A 19,182-nucleotide genomic window follows, 5' to 3' on the forward strand; every position below is an offset into this window, starting at 1 on the left:
AATTCACATGCTGAAGTCCTAACCTCCAGAACCTCAGAATGTGACTGTATTTGGAAACAGGGTCTTTAGAGAGGTGATTAAGGTTAAATGAGGTCACTGGGGTGGGCCCTAATCCATATGACTGACGTCCTTATAAGAGACTGGGATACAGACATGCACAGAGGGAAACCCATGTGAAGACAGAAAGAGAAGACAGCCATCTACAAGCTAAGGAGAGAGGCCTCAGAGGAAATCAACTCTGCTGACACCTTGATCTCAGACTTCAGCCTCCAGGACCGGAAATAAATTTGTTTAAGCCGCCCAGTCTGCGGTACTTGTTATGGCAGCCCCAGCAAACCAATCCAGTATCTAAAAAGTAGCTAGAAAGTTTGGGGTTTTTATACATTTAAAATCCAAGGATTTCCCCCAAGAATGCCCCTCAAAAAAATCTCTACAACTAACAACACAGCAATACATCGAATAATTCCTTAGAATGTGCACTACAACATTCTTAGCATAGTCATCAATTATTTGTTGAATTATACTGGCAATGTCTTTTACGAGTCATGAGTGTTATATGAAGGTCACTGTACAGCGTAACAACTACTGATAGAGCACAGCCAGGGGAAAGAGAAGTAATTTGATCCACTGGATGAGGAAGTCCTTTTTACCTGTGTACATGCAAATTCCAATATTTTCCAATATAAACTGCTGAAGGTGGTAGACTACTCTGAGTCTTTTTTCTTTTTATTTATTTAGGATTTAAACCCTACTTCTTTCCAAAAAGCTTTGAGACTGCCTGAAAATTTCAAAAGAAGTTATACAATAAAAATCACAGTTGAAATTCAAACGTTCACGTGAGAGAGAAAGAACAGCTCTTTCATATTTTTATCCAAACAAAACAAGAAATGGCTTTCTAGAGGCTTGGAAGAAAAAGCTCTGAAAGTTACAGTTGAAACAAAATAGAGTATCTATATAATCACCTTTCTAAAGGTTTTTAAAAGCCTGAATAGACTATTTATGATGGACAGGGAAGAACAGCTCCTTGTAGTTCCTAAAAGTCTTAAAATTGAATAATGAATACCAAGCAACACAGTATATTAGGCTTCTGTTTTCAGTTTTAAGAAAAGCCTGCATGGATATAAGATGTGAAGGGACTGCATTTAAAAGTCAATAATATAGTAAGTTTTAGGTTATCTATCTTAATAAACAAAGAAAGCATGTTCAACTACAATTTTTACAAACTCATCTTAATCCCTTCTGTTTTTTTCCTCATAAATCTTTAGCACTATTATTCCTAGCCAAAAAAATTACATTCTAATTATTTTAATTTGACTATGTGCCAAGTGCTATGCTAAATGATTTACATGCATTTAACCTTCACCACAACCCTATGAGATGGGTAGTATTTCTGATTTTTGTGTTTGTCTTTATCAAGCACAATTAATGCATTACACCAGATTTGCAATATGGGTACCCCCAAAACCTGAGCTAAAGTGAGAACAAAGCTACTAAGAATCAGTACACGAATGAGATGAATTTCTATATAGAAGCAATCCATCACAGAAAATGTTTCATAAATTTGACTGAAGAGAATGGCAATGCCTATGCCTAAGTGAAGGAATTGTCTCAACACCCCTCCACCCTTACCTTGCTTTAATTTCATGACTTTTAAGCAATCTTCTATAATCTGGACTTTGCTATTGGAGAGAGAATGGGTCTATCAGTCAACTCCAGCATCTGGTCTACCTAGAAGTTTTATTGCTCATTATAAACGTATAAATTGGCATCTGGTCCTAGGTGCTTGGTAATTAAGAACTAACAGTTGATCAAACACGACAAAATCTAGTTCTGGGACCCTGCAAAGCTGAATACTAGATCTGAGACCATGGCAGCCATAACCCCATACCTTGGATATTGCTTGAGGAGCCAGCAAGTTTCCCCTCTTCGACATCTCTTTGTTCTTTCTTTATCTTCCTATCTTTCAGTTTGAGACAATGTTAGCCTCAGTCAGTACTTTTATAATATACAAAATTTCCATGTATGCAACAGTAAAAACCATCTAGTCCCCTTCTAGAGTCTATGGACCACTAAAACTTCAAAACATAAAAGTTTATTTTTTCTTTGCCAAGTAAGGGTCATTAGAAATCATCTCTTCATTTAAAAAAAGGATATTAAAAAGGGGATAAAAGAAAAGACAATCTCGTAATAATAGACTCTACAAAAAAAGTTAACTTAACTTTAAGGCAAACCTACTAAAGAGTGTTATTTTTCTCACCTCAAAAAAGACAGACTCCACAGGGAAGTGAACTAATTTAGCAACTTCATGAGGAAATAGGGACAAAGAAAAGTTGATCACTTTGCCTAAGATCCCACAGAGTGTCTCAAATTTTTGTTCACTACAATTTCCAGCACATAGACCTGACTGGAACCCGTTCCACTGGAAAAGCTAAAACCACGCTACAATGGCAACCGTTATATTATTCTCCCTTATCCTGATGCCATTGTCACCACTGGGTTTGGTTTTCAGTCTACACACATTTACGCTGAAATATTATATTTTGGAATTATTTCTGGCAGCTGTAGCATGAAAAGACCAAAGTCTGATGAACAAGTGAGGTTTTTATAAACTGTACAATCTCCAGAGGATCTAATGCAGTCAGCAACTCTCATAAATCAAATTTCCTTCTAATTTTCCTGGCCCAACCATCTTACGTTCTACAGAACAAGGATTTCAAACACTAACCAAAAAGAGATCCAGTCATTAAAATAATTTTTAATTCGCTATTCATAATATACCATAGACAAAAATTAGAAAGCTTTTTGGTCTTACTTTGTTTTTGGAATGATGAGAATATAGCTACCTAGTTAAGACCACTTCTTAGAAGTGGTGGGACTTAAAATGAGTTTTGGCAAGTGGAAAGCATCAAGAACACAGAAATCTGAAATCCATATTCAATAGTAAATGAGCAGAAAAGAAGTAAACAAGACCTCTGTATTCCACCCAATCATTTTCAACTACAGTAGTCTAAAACACTTTTTTGATTCTTGAGTTTTTTCTGTGAGTAGCTGTCCCCACCTCCCCTGTGAACTTCAGTTTGCTTCAGCACACACTCATAAAAAGAGAACTCGATGACACAATGGCAATGTTTAGAACAGGCAAGGAGAATTTACTGAAGGCACTGTAAAGGCCAATAAAACTTCACTTTTCTTGTAATCATTAGACAGCAAACAGTGAATGACCTTGCCCTTTGCAATGTCAGGCCCTGTGGTCTTAAGGCTGCTTTTTCTGGTTTGAGATCTCTGATTACTCTCCCTTTCTCCTGGAACACTTTTCCAACTACATGGAAATGGTTTTTATGTTGACATTTCAAAGGTCACTCCACAGAAGCTAACGTGGATTAAGCCATTCCTATCATTATGGGATTCTCATTTATTCTCACTGTCACCAATCTCAAGACAGAATCAGCTGGCTCTCGAAGTTTAAAAAAGTTCCTGTCACAATCTGGAGGAAAAATAATTATTCATAAAATAGCTGACAGATTAACAGCAACTTGCAATTACCATTACAGAACAAATGAATATCATTTCCCCACTTGCTGAAGCACAACTCCTGCATTTTCTCCCCTAGTACTACCGTGTTTCAGTTCTGCGAACTTCACTAGGGTAAACCAATGATCACTTACCATTAATAAGCAGAGAGCTATCGGATCCTGGATATGAATAGTTTAGACGACCTGAAGGTAAAAGAAGGCCGTTACTAAATTTATTTTCGTAGATCGTTTAAACCTATTCAATAACAAAGCTGAATTAATTGCTTTAATAGGAAAGGTATTTAAAAAGATATGAGATAAAACTTTGCTGTGCTAATGAACACAATGAGTCAGAGGACATATCAATTAGCATGTTCACAAACATTCAAAAAGAGAAAGTTTGAAAGTGGGAAAATAAAATATCCTTCATACTTAACCATTCGATCATTCTAATTTCCAAGTGCCCATACAAAGTAATTTTCTTCATAACATTATATTCTAATACCAACTCATAATAACAATCTTCCATCTTTTGGCCCCACAAATGTGAAAAATTTTTTGCATGTGTGTAGTTTGCTGTTGTTTTTTTAAATGTATGTAATTAGCAGGAATATTTTTCTATATGATCCATAACAAAAGTGCCAGGCTTATGCCTACATGTACAGACACATTAATGAGTTTAAATTCACATTTTGGGGAAAAAGTATAGAAGGTAAAGAAAAACACATCATTGTGCTTCACATGACGGAAAATATCAAAGCACACAGCACAATGCCCAGAGCACAGCAGGTACTCAATAAATGCTGGGTTAGTTTCCTTCGAATTTTGAAGTGGTTCAAAATGTAGTTTTGAACCTAAAATGAGCACCCAGGATGCCCAGAAAAAAAGAATTTGTAAAGTACTAAAATTTTTGGAGGATGTGCCATCTTCCAAATGGGTAACCACCCATAAGCGGGGGAAGAGCACTGGGATTTCTCCATTTACAAGGAATTACATTTCTGTTTTGGAAGAACATCTCCATCTAAGTTAAGGCACACAGACCACATACCATGCACCTACTTCTTAGTGCATACAATGTACCAAGTTCTATGCTATACGTTATAAAAATCATCATGGCAACATTTTTAAGTCTCCATATTCCACATGCCCATTTACACCCACCTTCATAAGAACAATGAAGAACCCTCGACAAGTCTTGCTCACCTAAGGAATGGATAGGGGAACTTGATTGTTAATTATCTACCATAGTCCAGCACTCACTCTATAAATCTGAAGTACTGTAAGAATTTAAAATTGACTCAGAATTACAAACACTCCACTAGGAAACAGCAGGCTAAACTACAATCCCATAGAATCATAGCAGACTCTCCAAGGCTATGAAAAAGTGGGTTAGCAGAGGTTCTCATGCCTTGAGGCATGAGAAGGGGCAAGCCTTCCAAGATGCCAGGAAGACTCTACCTAGTTCCACTGAACACTGTGGGAATCAGAGCTAATACGGGGTCCTATCAATCCAATAGCCGAGTATTTAGAACTGTTTAGAAAGGAACTTCAGGCCTCACTATCCTTCAATTTCTCAAAATTCTGCTTCTTCGACATAGTCTTCAAAGAAATGAACTCATGCCATGCAAAGAGAAAATTGTTCTCTATAGCTAATAGCTTTAATTAACCCATATCCAAAACTTAGAGTTTAATATGAAACAAAATCTGAACTTAATAATTTTTCTACAATTTAAAACCAAACACAAGGATTGTTTTTACTATTGTTGTCAATTGTTCCACTTAAAATTTAGGCTTATTCCTATTTAGAGAGTGGACGTAAAAGTTAATTTTGGTATTTAAATTGCTGCCTAAAAATCAGCTTCATTATTTAATACTAATGTACACATCCAAGTATCCAAATCCAGTGAATTCCATATGAATTGTTTTAACTACAAGTCCTGATCATATGACCTGTCACAAGTATATTTTTAAAAAAGCACAGACTTGAGACGCTGGAATAAGAACATGACCTTAACTGTTAAAAACTTAGGATGGGGCCAGCCTCGTGGCCAAGTGGCTAAAGTTCCACACACTCCGCTTCGGTGGCCCGGGTTTGCAGGTTCAGATCCTGGGTGTGGACCTACTCCACTCATCAGCCATGCTGTGGAGGCAACCCACATACAAAGTGGAGGAAGACTGGCACAGATGTTAGCTCAGGGTTAATTTTCCTCAAGCAAAAAAAAAGAAGATTGGTAACAGATGTTAGCTCAGGGCTAATCTTTCTTTCTCACACACACACAAAAAAAACTTAGGAGGGGTGAGTACTGTTTTCGAATCAGTTAACTCAAAGTAGCAGGTGATTTTCTGTAATGGAACATATGTATAAATGTTATAGTTGTAAAACCCTCTAGTAAATGAACTAACAGAGCTATCACACGTACCATTTTTATTTATCATAAAACTTTTTTAAAAAGATGAAGTAAATCAATACAGAAACAAAAATATTTAACCATATTAACCAAAGTTAAGAGGAAATGTTTTGTTATTTCCAAGAAGATATTCAATTTTTTAACGCTTACATTCCAACTGAAACCAGGGCTGTTCCATATAAACTATAATGCCTCTTATTTTGACGCCAGGAAGGGATAACTAATAATGAGGATCCAAAAGACAAATTCCCAAACTGGGTGGTCCAGTTTAACAAATCAAGTTCCACCTTATCAGAAACTCACTTCTGGGTACCTTTTAAGGAGGGAGATAAGAAGACTATTTCGACTTGACAGGCACAAAAATGTCCCTTAACTCAGTTCTCAGGGTTTGCCTCAAAGTACGTGTCCTAAAGGGATCCCACCCTCTCCCCCCAAGGCAGGTGACCTTTTTCTGCTCTTTAGACTTCTGAATACAGTAATTCTATCCTTCCACTAAGACAATAGGGCGCTGACGAAGCACTGGCAAAGTTCATAGTTTAACTCTGAAAGTGATACTTATTTTTAATTTTTTTGACCTGGTCTTGTGATATGAGTCCTGTGAGGCTAGAACCAACTTTGGCCTCTGAGTAGCAAATACACCTGTGTATTTTGGTTTAACATTTTGTTAACCAATCAGTAATGCTTTCTACTTCAATTTTAAAATATACACAGTTATACTGAAAAAGCTTTTTTTTTTAACTTTCATAATGCTTCCTTAACCTGTCTGCCCTATCCTTCTGTAAATTCTTTCTATAGCTAAAATATCTAGAGTCATGCATTCACCACATCTACTACAGATAACACGTCACCTCCTCTCTGGAAATCTTCCATCAGCTCCCATTCTCAGTGCCAGGTGCCTTTAAAGTCTCCCACAGCCTTTCACACTCTCCTTGCAGTCCTTTCACTTCTGCTCTACCAGCCTCTGTGCTCTCTGCATACCCGCTTGTGCTGGCATTTCTGCATTTTCTACTCCATGGCTAGACTGCTGACAATCCCCCTCCTCCCTCATCTGAGACTGTGGCCCTCTTTCTGGAGGATATTTTTCAAATCTTTTTTTTTTGTTTTTCAGATTCACCTTTTTCCAGGGTACCTTCCCCAAAAAGGAAACCTCCTTTTTAGATTAAGTCACCAAATTTTATTTCTAGCTATGTTGCAACAGCCAATCTTCTTAGGTAATCATTTCAGCTACTGGCTAACTTATCTCTTGTACATTATAGCCCCCTTAGGAACTAGAGCTTTTTTCCCCTGGTCCCTTGAGCTTCTTGATTGGGCACCAGGTAAGCATTCAATGAGCTCATTCCATGGAACTTAAAACATCAGCATTTCACAAGTGAATAAAAAGAAGTAAAATAAAAATAACTGAGCTATCTGAATATGAATATAACCCAGTGTTCGTGGGTTTTGTCTTTTTGATAACTCATGTATCTATAAACAAAACCCAGGTTTTGGCACATTAAGAATTGAATTCCTCAAGGGAGAAGGAAGGCATTAGGATTTCAGGCAAGTTAACCTATCTGGTGGATAAAATTCACTCTTTGAAGGTTCTTTGTATTGGCTGTGTTATAAATACAAAGAAATACTGCCTGATCAGCAGTCCTAATCTTAAGGGACTTTACGACGGGAAAGCAGTAGTCTCTGGAGGCCAGCTGTGGCATCTGGAGCCAGAAGCCTGGATACATCATGCAGAAGGCATAGACTATATTTGGTGACATGACTCAACCTAGCCAAATATAGGCAAGTGATACAGTGTGAGTCTGGGGAACTACACTACCAAATTCTACAGCCTAGAAGATCCACACTCCAACCAGGCAATTCTATGCCAGGCATTTGCAAGTTGGAGAGAACCAATATTTACTAACGAGACTAAGAACTGCTGGGGGGAGGAGGTGCTCAAAAGAACAGTACGGACTATCATATTCTTTTAACACACTAACTAAAGTATCCCAGTCAATGAGATGAAAGGAGAAAAGACTAGAAGGAAATACTCTAATATATTACCAGTATGTGTATGTATTGCTTTTAAAATTAGATAAAATAATAGTTATTTCCTAAAAAGTAACCCAGATATTATTGCTACTGATGATTCAGCAAGAAATGATACAATAAATGCCGCCATTTCAAACACACACCGAGAAATATCAAATGTTCTACAGTGCTATTATATTTCATGCTATGACCTTCTCTTCTTCAGAGTCATGCCAGCATTGTTGGTGACATGGTGCAGGCCAAGGACCAATAATAGGGGATAATTCTGCAAGGTTGTCCAAAATATAGCCACGTAGTCCTATAAAGTGACAAGTAGTGTGAAATTCTAATTTTTTTTATTGACTTACTATAAAAACTTAGATAGTCCAAAGAAAAGGGAGGGGTTTTCAGAGGACACCATTAAAAACTTCTAATAGGGAAAAGTAAGTATGGGCTTAGGTCCATTTCTAAGGTAGACCAAAGATTTATACACACAATATACACACACGTATATCTACATACACACATGCTTGCTGTTGTTGCCTAACTAGAGGTGCTCCTGTTGCTTCTGCTCCTGCTAATTTATTTAGTTCACGTCTAAGTCAGTCAAAGCTATACTGCCATAAAGAATTTCTTAAAGGAGGCGTTCCACCTGCCTTTCCGCATATGCTGTTTTTACCAAAACTGCCTGAGCCTTGCAGCAAGATGGCGCTGTGGGGACCTGGACAACGCATAGCAAAGCTCAAGAAACGTGTAATAAATTCAGTTTCTGAATATCAACTTTATACTTATACAGAACACATATCAATATGAACTAATAAAAATGTATTCAATATGGTCTATCATTTAATGATATAAATAATTATTTTTAATAATTTATTCTATTGACCTAAAAATAACTCCCCAAATCAAAATCAGCAAGCTTATTCCACCTGCTGACCAATCTGTGATACAACCAACTTCCAGTGAAGACAGTCTCATGTAAAAAAATCACAAAGGAGGAACTGGCCAGAACTGACATCAAGTGGAAAGTCTTGCCCTGTCTCCCACAGAGCCATTTAAATTACACACATACACACACAGTTTAGGCTCAACAAAACTCTTCTGTGGGGGCAGACTTGTCTTTCAGGCCTACAAAAATACCGGAATTCTCTTGCCTATCTCTCCAGTTCATCTCTTCACACAACCATTTGCCGTCCCACATTAGGTACTCCAGGCATTCGAAACTACTGGCCCATTAACTTTTACTTCTGAGTTCCTCCCTCTGTCTGGAACGCCTTCCTCTCTCTCTGCCCACCATGTCTCAACCCTCAAGCCTCCACCTTCATGCCCAGATAGCTTCTCTCTTAAGCCTCACATCCTATGTAAAGTCCTCCTTGCCCCAAGCCACCTGCTCCCCGGTTCCTATGTGCTCCATACAACATCCTTTACACTTATTACATTACATTTAAATTACCTATTTCTAAACTCTCTACCTCTAGGGCAACAAGATCTTTGAGGACTGATTTCGGGTCTTGCATCCCAGAGCTCGAGGCAGACCAAGGTGCTCAGTGAATAGCTGTTGAATGAATGACTGAAGCAAAGCCAGCGACTGGTGGTCTCTCTGCCATGGAGCATGCAATGAAAAGGGCAGTCAGATCAATCCCATCTTGTGAGGCAGGGCACACTGCTTAGCTTCTCTGAGCCTCAGGTAAAACAGATATTTCCACTTACTTCACAAAGCTGTTGGGAGAAATTCATGAGACAATTTTTGCAGAAAGTCCAGAAAAGTCCCCAGTATACAGTAAGTGCTCAATTAATTTTAATTTCTTTTCCCTCTCCAACTATAAACCAGAGATAACCAACAATTTTCCACTTGTGAGAGAAAGAAAGAGGAAGGATACCTTTCAGCCAAATAAGACCCAAACTGGAAGCTTGGAGAAGGGAGTGGCCATCTGGGGGGTTTTTCAGCTTCAGAGAAATGAGAGTTTGCTAGTGTTCTTGGTTACAAACAGGGATATAATTCTTCTCTGGGAGAGAGAAGGGAAAAAAACCTAATTCCTTAGTTTTCTAATAGCCAAACTGGCAAAGCAGCAGCAGGATTTTAGGAAATGAAAACTTGGAAATTCAGCTTAAAAATTTTCCTTTTAATAAAGCCAGGGAGGATCTTCCTTTTGTGCCAAAAGCTCAGATTTAATTTTTCAATTGTGGTATGGTAGTTGAAAAACAGACTGTAACAGTGGCAAAAGAAAATATCATTTATCTATAAGTCAAGTCAACAGGGACATATTTCTACAGATTGTGGGAGGTTTCATACAAAGAAAGATGGCTTTGACTATAACTCAGGGCAGGTGCAAAGTTGCAAGATATAAAAGCACCTAAGAATTTCAGAAGGGAAGGTCTAGAGAGAAACTAGCAATGAGCTGACCCAACTGAGGAATTCAAAAGATTTCCTACTGCCAGTAAACCTCACAACAAACCAGCAAGCAGGAAGGCTATTTTTATCCCTGCCAGAGGCCTTCTGACTCTGGATGCTACATTTAGAGGACAGAGCAACAAGATAACTCGCCTTAAGAGGATGTTATGATACCAGAGATTAATGGCAATTTTTTAAGCTTTAAAAAACGAGGCATAGTTTTTGTCTAAACTAAACCAGCCAAAGCCAGTTAAAAAAAGAGAAATGGATAATAAAATGGAAAGAAAAGTGGAAAAACAGACCAACGGGTAGTAGAAAAGTTTTAAGTAGTCTATAAAAAAGCCAAAGCAGTAAATTAAAATTCTCCTGCCTTGCAAAAAGTTTGATTAAAAGAAATGTGTTACAAGAGACACATTTTAAAAGAACCAGTGAATAAACATAAAGAATTGTAGGACTGGCCCCAAGGTAAAAATGATTTTGAGAAACGGCTCTTTGTACTGACATGAACATATAAGAAGATCAAGTCAAACTTATGAAATCCTAAGGGACTATCAGCTATGTTGCCTGCAAATGATTCCGAATCAGAGAAAAGAGAGAGAAGCTGCTCTTAAAATTGGTTACTGTAGTCCAAACCCCAAAGAGCAACCAGCAAAGTCACTAGTTGGCCTTCTGCATACACACCTATCATCAACTCTAATCACTTATTTAATATAAATTCTGATGACTTCATTGAAGCTTAATGAAGAATGTACTTGAATTTCATACCTGATCTAATTTCACCTCTTGTTATTTCTCAGAAGGCCCAGTTCCTATTTTTTCCTGTTGGTACTCAAGGCATTGAGTCTTGGTCTTATTTATTAGCCTTCAAAACACAATAGTAAACAGGCTGCTCAAAGATATCTGCTAACTATTTGGAGGATAAGCTGCATGAGGCCAGGAGTCTTTGTTTTTAATCCCTGATATATCCCAACAGCTTAAAATAGTGCCTGGCACACAGTAGAGGCTTGATATGTATTTGCTGTATGAATGGCCTCCCATAGCTTTAGACTTGACATAAATATCCAAAGTGGTTCTCCAAGTGAAGTGAAGATGGAGTGTGGAGGGAGGGCAGGATAGCTGAATCACTTTGGGAATACACATGCTCACGTCTCATGACAGATGTGGTGAATCAGAATCAGGAAAAAGAATAATCCAGCTTGGAAAAGTTCCCTCAGTGGTTCCATTTGACCTCCACCGCAGTGAGGCACCCTTCAATAAGAAACTAGCAGGTGTGAGATCTGAATCTCTTACAAAACATTATGCTAAAATACAGATCTTAAATTCTGTACCCTGCCTCCTAAATAGAAATTAAGAAACTTTAATGCCTACTCTCTGTCTAAAGCATACTAAGACAAAAATGTTTAAGTTTTTTTTATGTTTGTTTCCCTCTTAAATGCTACACAATAAATACCTAAGCTACTGAACCAGGGGTCAGAAGCTGAGTGTTCCTAACTTAATCCTCTGGGTACCAGTTAGTTGAGTGACTCTACAGAAGCTGTTGTATCTCTCTGAACTTCAATTTCTTCAACTGTAAAACGGAAGCCACAAAACTCAGACCAAAAGGTTAGTGTAAGGATTTAAGTCATAGATAATTCTCAGAAGGGGCACAAAATAAAAATCAGAGAGATGGTATCACAAGTAAGTGCTCTTTCACTTGGGACTGGTTGTTAACACTGCTTCCTATACAGAATGTCCAGATCTACCTCAAAAAAGAAAAGTGTGGACCAGCATCAAAGGTGTTCTTTGATCTACTACTACCTGGTACATGGAATATGCTCAAATGTTTGTGGAACCGGAATATAAGCAGAAGCTAAAATATAAGATACTTCCAAACCACATGGCTTAAAGGCGGCTATCTCTCCTTCTAACAAGGGCTGCCACATTACCCAATTCCGGGTTGCACTCTTCTTGTCATATGGCTCCCCCTGCCTCCTGGCATTGTGCCAGATGTAGCCTAAACAGCCTATGCTCCTCAAAGGGCAAAAAGACAGCTTCAGATGTCAGAGACGAAGTTCCAAAATGCTATTTAGTGGAGAAAAATAATCTAGGATATGGTAAGTGACCTCCTCAGTCCTCTCTGGCCTCCTCCTCACCATTTCCTCTATTAAATTCCTTTTTATGTTACGTTCTTTTTGGTAATGGGGAACATTCTAATGCAGAGGTCTAAAGCAGAACACTTGGAGAAGTTCTCTAGGGCAGTGTTTCATAACCTTTTATAATTATTAAGACGACTTTGATGAAAATACTTCAGAGAGGCTCCCCACCATGACAACAACTGGAGCCCCAACCCCCACTCCAGTGAATACTACAGGGTAAACAACAACAGTAGAAAACCTTAATAAGAAAAGGCTACTATGAATTCAGCAACACCTTTAAATGTATTGAATTGCATGACATCAGCATCCACATGGTTTTTGGAAGACAATCATGTATAACAATGTCATATCTATCATCTAACTGGCATGTGTGGTCCTAATGGGTTCATAGGCCCATCAAATAATTCCCATGGCTGAAGAGGCCTGTGGTCCACAAATTGAGAACAGAAACACCTCATGAGGCCAAGTTTAAACAACTGCTTCCTAAACAGTATTTTTAGGCCTATCTCAAAAGGAACAAATGCAGTCTAGACGCAGTCTTCACTCAACTGACTAAAGCTCACTGATTTCTAGTTATATCCCTTCTACACACTACTCACTATTAAATATTGCCATACCCATTCATGAAATTCATACGCTGCTTTCAGTGATTAAACTATAAAATTCTTCAATTTTGTCACTTAGGAGTAACACGCCAAAAAGACTGTATAGAACTGCTGAAAGTAACTTCAAGATTATTAAGTTCATCCCTCTGTTTACAGGTGAGGAAACCACGATCTAGAGAGGAGTGACCAACCCAGGGCCTCGGAACTGCTAATGGCAGAGCGCGGTGTGAACACACCCTAACTAAATGCTTCTTTTTTTTATTTCTTATAATTTGGGAAAGTCTGTTATAATCTAACAACTTTTGATCATTTACAATAGAGATCAGGTGGCTGATGTAAACCATATCAGACATTTATTATTTGGAATATTACGGCTAGTAGAAGTTAGATTTTTTTTTTTTTTAGGTTTTTATACTTCAACTAATCATGGCTGTTCTTCAGAATTAAGATTTGCACTTTATTGTTGGTTTCTCAAGAATTAAAAAAGGGTCCTCTAATTAGTTGATTCCTCCTTCTCTCTCCCAATGTATAGCAACTGGCATCCGCCCAAGCGGATTCCAAAGAGATAATGGAAACTGCTTTCCCTTCAGAGTTCCACTAATGTTCTTAATTGACTGGTTACCAGGTAATACCCGGAATAAAACAAAGCCTTGCTTTAGAACGGAGTGCACTGGTGTGGGACTGAATTCAGAATCAGCCAATTAGACAAAAGAATGAAGCTCAGAGGCAGCCTAGCCATCACAAGATCTGATTCAAAAAGTAGTAACTAGTTTAAAACTAGTTAAAAACTATTCCTTTTGCAAACTTTTACCGCTGAACAGCAACAATGCACTGAGTTTTCTCTCTTTTCTCTTACCTTTGGTAGTGAAGACAGTGGCAACACAACGGGAAAAAATAAGTAGCAGAGGGTAGAGAAATTCACAAATCAGGCATATCAGCTGATAAATGAATCAACTGTATATAATATTCAGGCAGAAATTCCATGTGTATCAGCAAGAAATGGCACAACTGTGCAACTATTCTGTCCTTCCTGTTGCTAAATTGAATGCAAAGAGAATCTTGGATATTTTTGTATCAGCTATGCATCAGATGGCATTGCTTTCCCTCCCTCAAAGTCAGCAAATAACATAGTCCAGGATTACATAATAGGATCAAGGAAAGTCTTAAGACCTTCACAGTCAACTCCCTCTATATGACTCCATAATCAAAAGGGCTTTCATTATGCAGGTATTAGTACATAGGGCTGTTCTAGGAGCTCTCAGAAAACGAGATAGCAAGTCACTTGTCCATAATTTCATAATATAGAAGGAAAAAAGAGAAAAATAATAAGTGACACTATCAAAAGGTACACGATATACTATCGTTAATTTGGATGTGGAGCATAAATAAAATGGATCTCTAGAAATGCTCTGGACCTCCTACTTTTTTATACCATAGGGAAGGCCCTAATATGTAATACTTACAAACTGCTGACAAAGTCTGAAAACCCTGCTACTTAAATGTCACTGAGATTTCATTTCTGAATGGGAAATAATATTGTCTGTCCATATGGTAATACCTATACTTAAGTTGTACACAATATTTAATGCGAAAATGTAAAACATTTTAGAAAAGCATGTATTAATTTACTACCTGATTGCTGCTTCTTTGGGGATTTCTTATTTCTAAGTGTTAACTATCACATATAGTTTATCCCTTTACCAATCTCCACCCTGAATATGTGCCAAATAAAATTAAGTCACAACAGCCATAAAATATGTGAGCCTTAACGCAATTGTAACAGAAAAAAAGTTCATGAGTTAAAAGAATCTTTTAAAGAAATGTTTAGGATCTTTAGCCTTCTAATAACATGAAAAGTCTCCTGTCACTTTCCTCCCTGCCCCCCTTTCCCCTCACGTCTCACCCAGGTATAATCAGAGTTGCAACAACATTTTAAGATGACCACTCAATTTTCATGGACTCAAAATAAGATTTTTTGTGCTCAGTGTTCAGGACTAAGATAAGGGGTCTGCTTAAGTAATTACGGACCCACATCATAGATGACATAAGACAGATTCCCCCTTTGTGACAACTGCTTATATGGTTTTCACAACAAATAAAAACAAGGGTCAGTATTCTATCACAAATGTGTGGAGGGTAGAGGGCAGAGGAGCCCTCCTTTCTGTGCACCAGTACGTTATGTAAACAAACTGGGCAGACAAGGATCTGGACAAGGCACAAGAAACGATTAGTATGAACCGAGTTGGTTTCAGTTCAGGGGCTAGAGTAAGGAAGACTTCACTCCAGTGCTATGAGCACAGCAGCGTTCACGAACATCACATTTTGTTCTCCCAGGCATTTCCCTTTCCTCTCCTCCCCTTAAAAAACAAAACAAAACAAACAAAACCAAAAACAACAGCAATCCTCAATCTGAAAATGTCTAGTCACACAGTTCAAAATCCACACCCTTGAAAACTCTGCCTACACAGCGCTGTGAGGAATCCAACAAATTCTGACCAGCAGTAAACCAGAAAGCAGACTGCGGTTCAAAATTAAGAACAGACCCCGCACCAGGAACACGACGAAATCATGCCCGCTACTCTGCCCTCTCCTTCTTCACAAAGGAAGTTACCTCAACACGAAGCCCAGGTCCCATCCTACAGCACAGCTAAGCCAAGCAAAAGAGAAAGACTGTTCAGGATGTTCCATGTCAGCAGTCAGGAAAGGGAGACTGCAGGAGAGGAAACCACTCCACTTCTGAATAGCCACACACACAAAGGTCACTGCAGCCGAGTTTAAGTTGTATTCTTTGCTATGTACCTTGCTCCATTACTCACGAGGCTTCAACAAGTAAAGCAATTTTCTCCTCTCCAGAGACCTCAGCCACTCCCCTGCTATGCTGCTTTGAATTACTTGGTATCATCCAAACAGAGCGAGAAAGAACCAGCCAGTTCTCGAAGGCTCCTGCCCCCTTGCAGGGCAGCGTCCTGGTGGACCCCAAATCTTTAAGACATTAATATTTAAAGATCCCCCAATTCACCAGAAGACATTTGATACCGCATAATGGTAATTTACTTGGAAGGACAAATTTGATTATGAATCCAAGTAAAATTAAAAGTATTAAAATAAAAAGTAAAATTAGTTTGCATTATCAGTTTCTTCTTTACGGTACTTTGCATCATGCCCCATTAAATATACTTAAAGAAAAGTGTGCATCTAATCTTTTAAAAGGGTGAGGGAGGAGTGGGGTCAGTGTCGCATGAGCACTACTCAAACTGCCACAGGCAAACTGATCGAAATAGAAAAAGGTTAAATCCTCTAGGAAATTAGATTCCCCCCCACTACTACTTAAAATAAATCATTTTAATATTATAGCAACAGAACTTACGTAGTTAAGAGTTCCTTTTGTTTTTTAAAATTTTATTTACTCAAATTCAAATTTATGACTGAATATTAAAAATTTAGTCTTATTTTCAGCAACTCTCATAGATTTCCAGAGCCATCTCAGTATACACAAAGTTAGTGTACAATGTCTGTTCTAAAACATCTGTATCAGTATATGACATCTGTTCTTTAAAATAGAGAACTACGTGACTGCAATTTACAGGAATATTAAGAGAGCTGTGTATCAAAGGAAAATTTAAGGTTTCCTGGTTATTATTTATGGTATCTTTTTTTTAAGTAGCACTAACTTCATTCTCTCCCTACTGTAAAGATACAGAATTTAAATAATTATCCCAACAGTCACTCTCTTACAGTGACATAAAAAATCTCACATAAAATTAATGAAACAAACTTTGTATACTAAACTTTCAAGTGAGTTTCACGATTTTCTTCTAGAGAGATTATTATAAATTTTTTTGCTTAGCAACAAAGAAAAGAGGCCCAGATGGAATCATCACTTGCCTGCTCATCTAAGCATTTGTTTCAAACAAATCCACAGCAATGAAAAATAGTGGCGGAAGGGCTCCCAAATTCAATGTGTAGATAAAGAAAGAAAAAAAATATCAAAAGTATTTTAAGATGCAAGGCCACAATACCTTCAGCAGTCAGGAGTTAAATACGTAGTATTTTTGGAGTAGATCTAGCTCTTAAAAATAAATTCTTATTAAATGAATGCATGAACAGCAAGGGAGGCAGTAATGTCTAATTGTATATCATACTCCACTACTTACTCTCCATATGCAATAGGTTTCTTGGGCACCACGGGGATATGTAAAAGACCGGAACTTTAAACAACCTGCATTTCTAAATGCAATCATTATTGCTTACATTCAAATTAAGTATTTTAAAAATGCCTGAAACTCAGAGGGATTGAGGTAGATATGCTGAATTCTCCTTCCAAAAATTGAAAGCAAGACACATTTCATAACAATATGAAGAGAAAAAGACTCCAATTTCACAATATTCTGAGGAAAAATAAGAAGATATTCTGACTCATAATTTAGTTAATTAATATCTGAAGAACAACCATAATGTTTTGACAGTTTACAGATTGCCTTTGTTCTCTCAATAATTTTGATGTCTCATTTGGCTTTTTAGTGAAATGAAGCAATTTGGATATTAAATTGTTTTCATATATAGGATTTACAATACTCAACCACTATTATGAAACCATGGATTGTTCTACTCTGTCTGACATCTGATCATTTTCAGGTACTATTTTTTGTCTCTCTATTCCAGCGCTGTCTCCCTCTGCTTTCATTCCATAAATGACTACTTCTTGGTTTATATGTATATTCCTTTATTCCCTTCACACTCAGGAAAGAAAAAAAGGCTCCTTAGTCTTCAGAGGTCTCTCCTACTAACACTGACTATAATACTGCTTCATGAATCTTTATTTCACTGTGTCCAGCCTATGCTTCAGAAGGCTGAAAACAGACGTATTCGCATTTGGTCTTAATCTATTTCATGCTGCTCCATTTCTAAAAAATAAGTACCAATTGCACAGGTGAGAAAAAACACAAATAACAGTAAGATACAATATTCCCCAAATAATCATCTGAGCATCTATAAAAGATTTTTCTGTCCAGGTGAAAACAATTCTTGATAAGCCTAATAAGATTGTAGCAATGAGCAAGCTGCCACCTGGGAGATCAAAATTCAAAACTGGTCTGTAGCAGAGGCTCTTAGCTTATGAGACTGGATGTGCAGTAAAGAAATGAAATGGTCTCTGGGGAAGAGCTTCTGCAGATTGTCACTGGCATTGGTTATGGAGAAGGCAACACAATTTCGCAGATAAAAATAACACACAGACATTCCAGCTGATCAGAGAAAGGCCTTGGCGATAAGGTAGAGGGAGGACCCTTTTCCTCCCAAAGAGCTAAACCTCTGGACACGGAGAAAATGATAATAGCCTTAAAATTCTTAGAAAAACGATTTTAAAATACACTGGAAAAAGCTAATATAAATTATGAAATGAAGGCTAGGTACTCCTTTTGCACATTTGTTAAAATGTTAAAAAAAAAAAAGATAAATGGTTTCCAACAAGCCAGCTGGAATCAACAACACATTCATAAAGAAACTAAAAAACTACATTTGAAGGTTCCTTAGCATATTATATAAGCATCTTGTCTGTTGATGGCAAAAATAAAATTTTTTAACTCCACTGTATTAAGATTTTTTTTCCCAAAAGGAAAGGACAAATTCAGTTTCCAGGTTGTCTTTTTTAAATTTAAACAAATAATATAGCCATATCAATTCACTCAACTTGTAGTTCTTACATTAATTTTAGGTTTTATTATTTAAATACATAACACACAGATCACATTTCTATGAGGAAATGTAAATTAAAGGTAAAAATAAATGTCATTCGTAATATAGTTTATGAAATTATTTTTAAGAGAAAATGAGCTCAAATATAAAATTTGCCTCCATATGGTAGAGGTTTTTTAAACAATTCTCAAATTAATTCTTTTAACTGAATTTTTGTATTTTATACTTTTTTTTCTGAAAGGCATATTATTCTCTACTAGTCTCAGAGAATTAATGCCCACTTTCTGTTCTCTGTTTCTAAAGAAGCAGAGCACATGGAGAGGCTATTTATTTTCAAAATGGCTAAGCAGGTTTTAATGGATCAAAGGACAGTGTGTTATTTTTTTAAATACATTCAACTTTTATTATCACTTTTAAACACAATCTCAC

At 37.3% G+C, this 19,182-nt stretch overlaps 1 protein-coding gene across 3 annotated transcripts in view; it reads right to left on the minus strand.

Moving 5' to 3' along the window:
- Positions 1–19,182, minus strand: part of CPEB4 (cytoplasmic polyadenylation element binding protein 4) — a 62,508-nt gene that overhangs the window by 22,834 nt on the left and 20,492 nt on the right. For 2 of the 3 annotated variants that reach the window (XM_046666007.1, XM_046666006.1), the window contains exon 3: positions 3,666–3,716. The exons of the other annotated variant lie outside the window; for it this stretch is intronic. In XM_046666007.1, coding sequence (XP_046521963.1) covers positions 3,666–3,716 — 51 coding nt within the window. The remainder of the gene's footprint in view (positions 1–3,665; positions 3,717–19,182) is intronic. 3 annotated transcript variants of the gene reach the window in all.

Source organism: Equus quagga, chromosome 7 (assembly GCF_021613505.1).
Source record: "Equus quagga isolate Etosha38 chromosome 7, UCLA_HA_Equagga_1.0, whole genome shotgun sequence".
Lineage (NCBI taxonomy): Eukaryota > Metazoa > Chordata > Mammalia > Perissodactyla > Equidae > Equus > Equus quagga.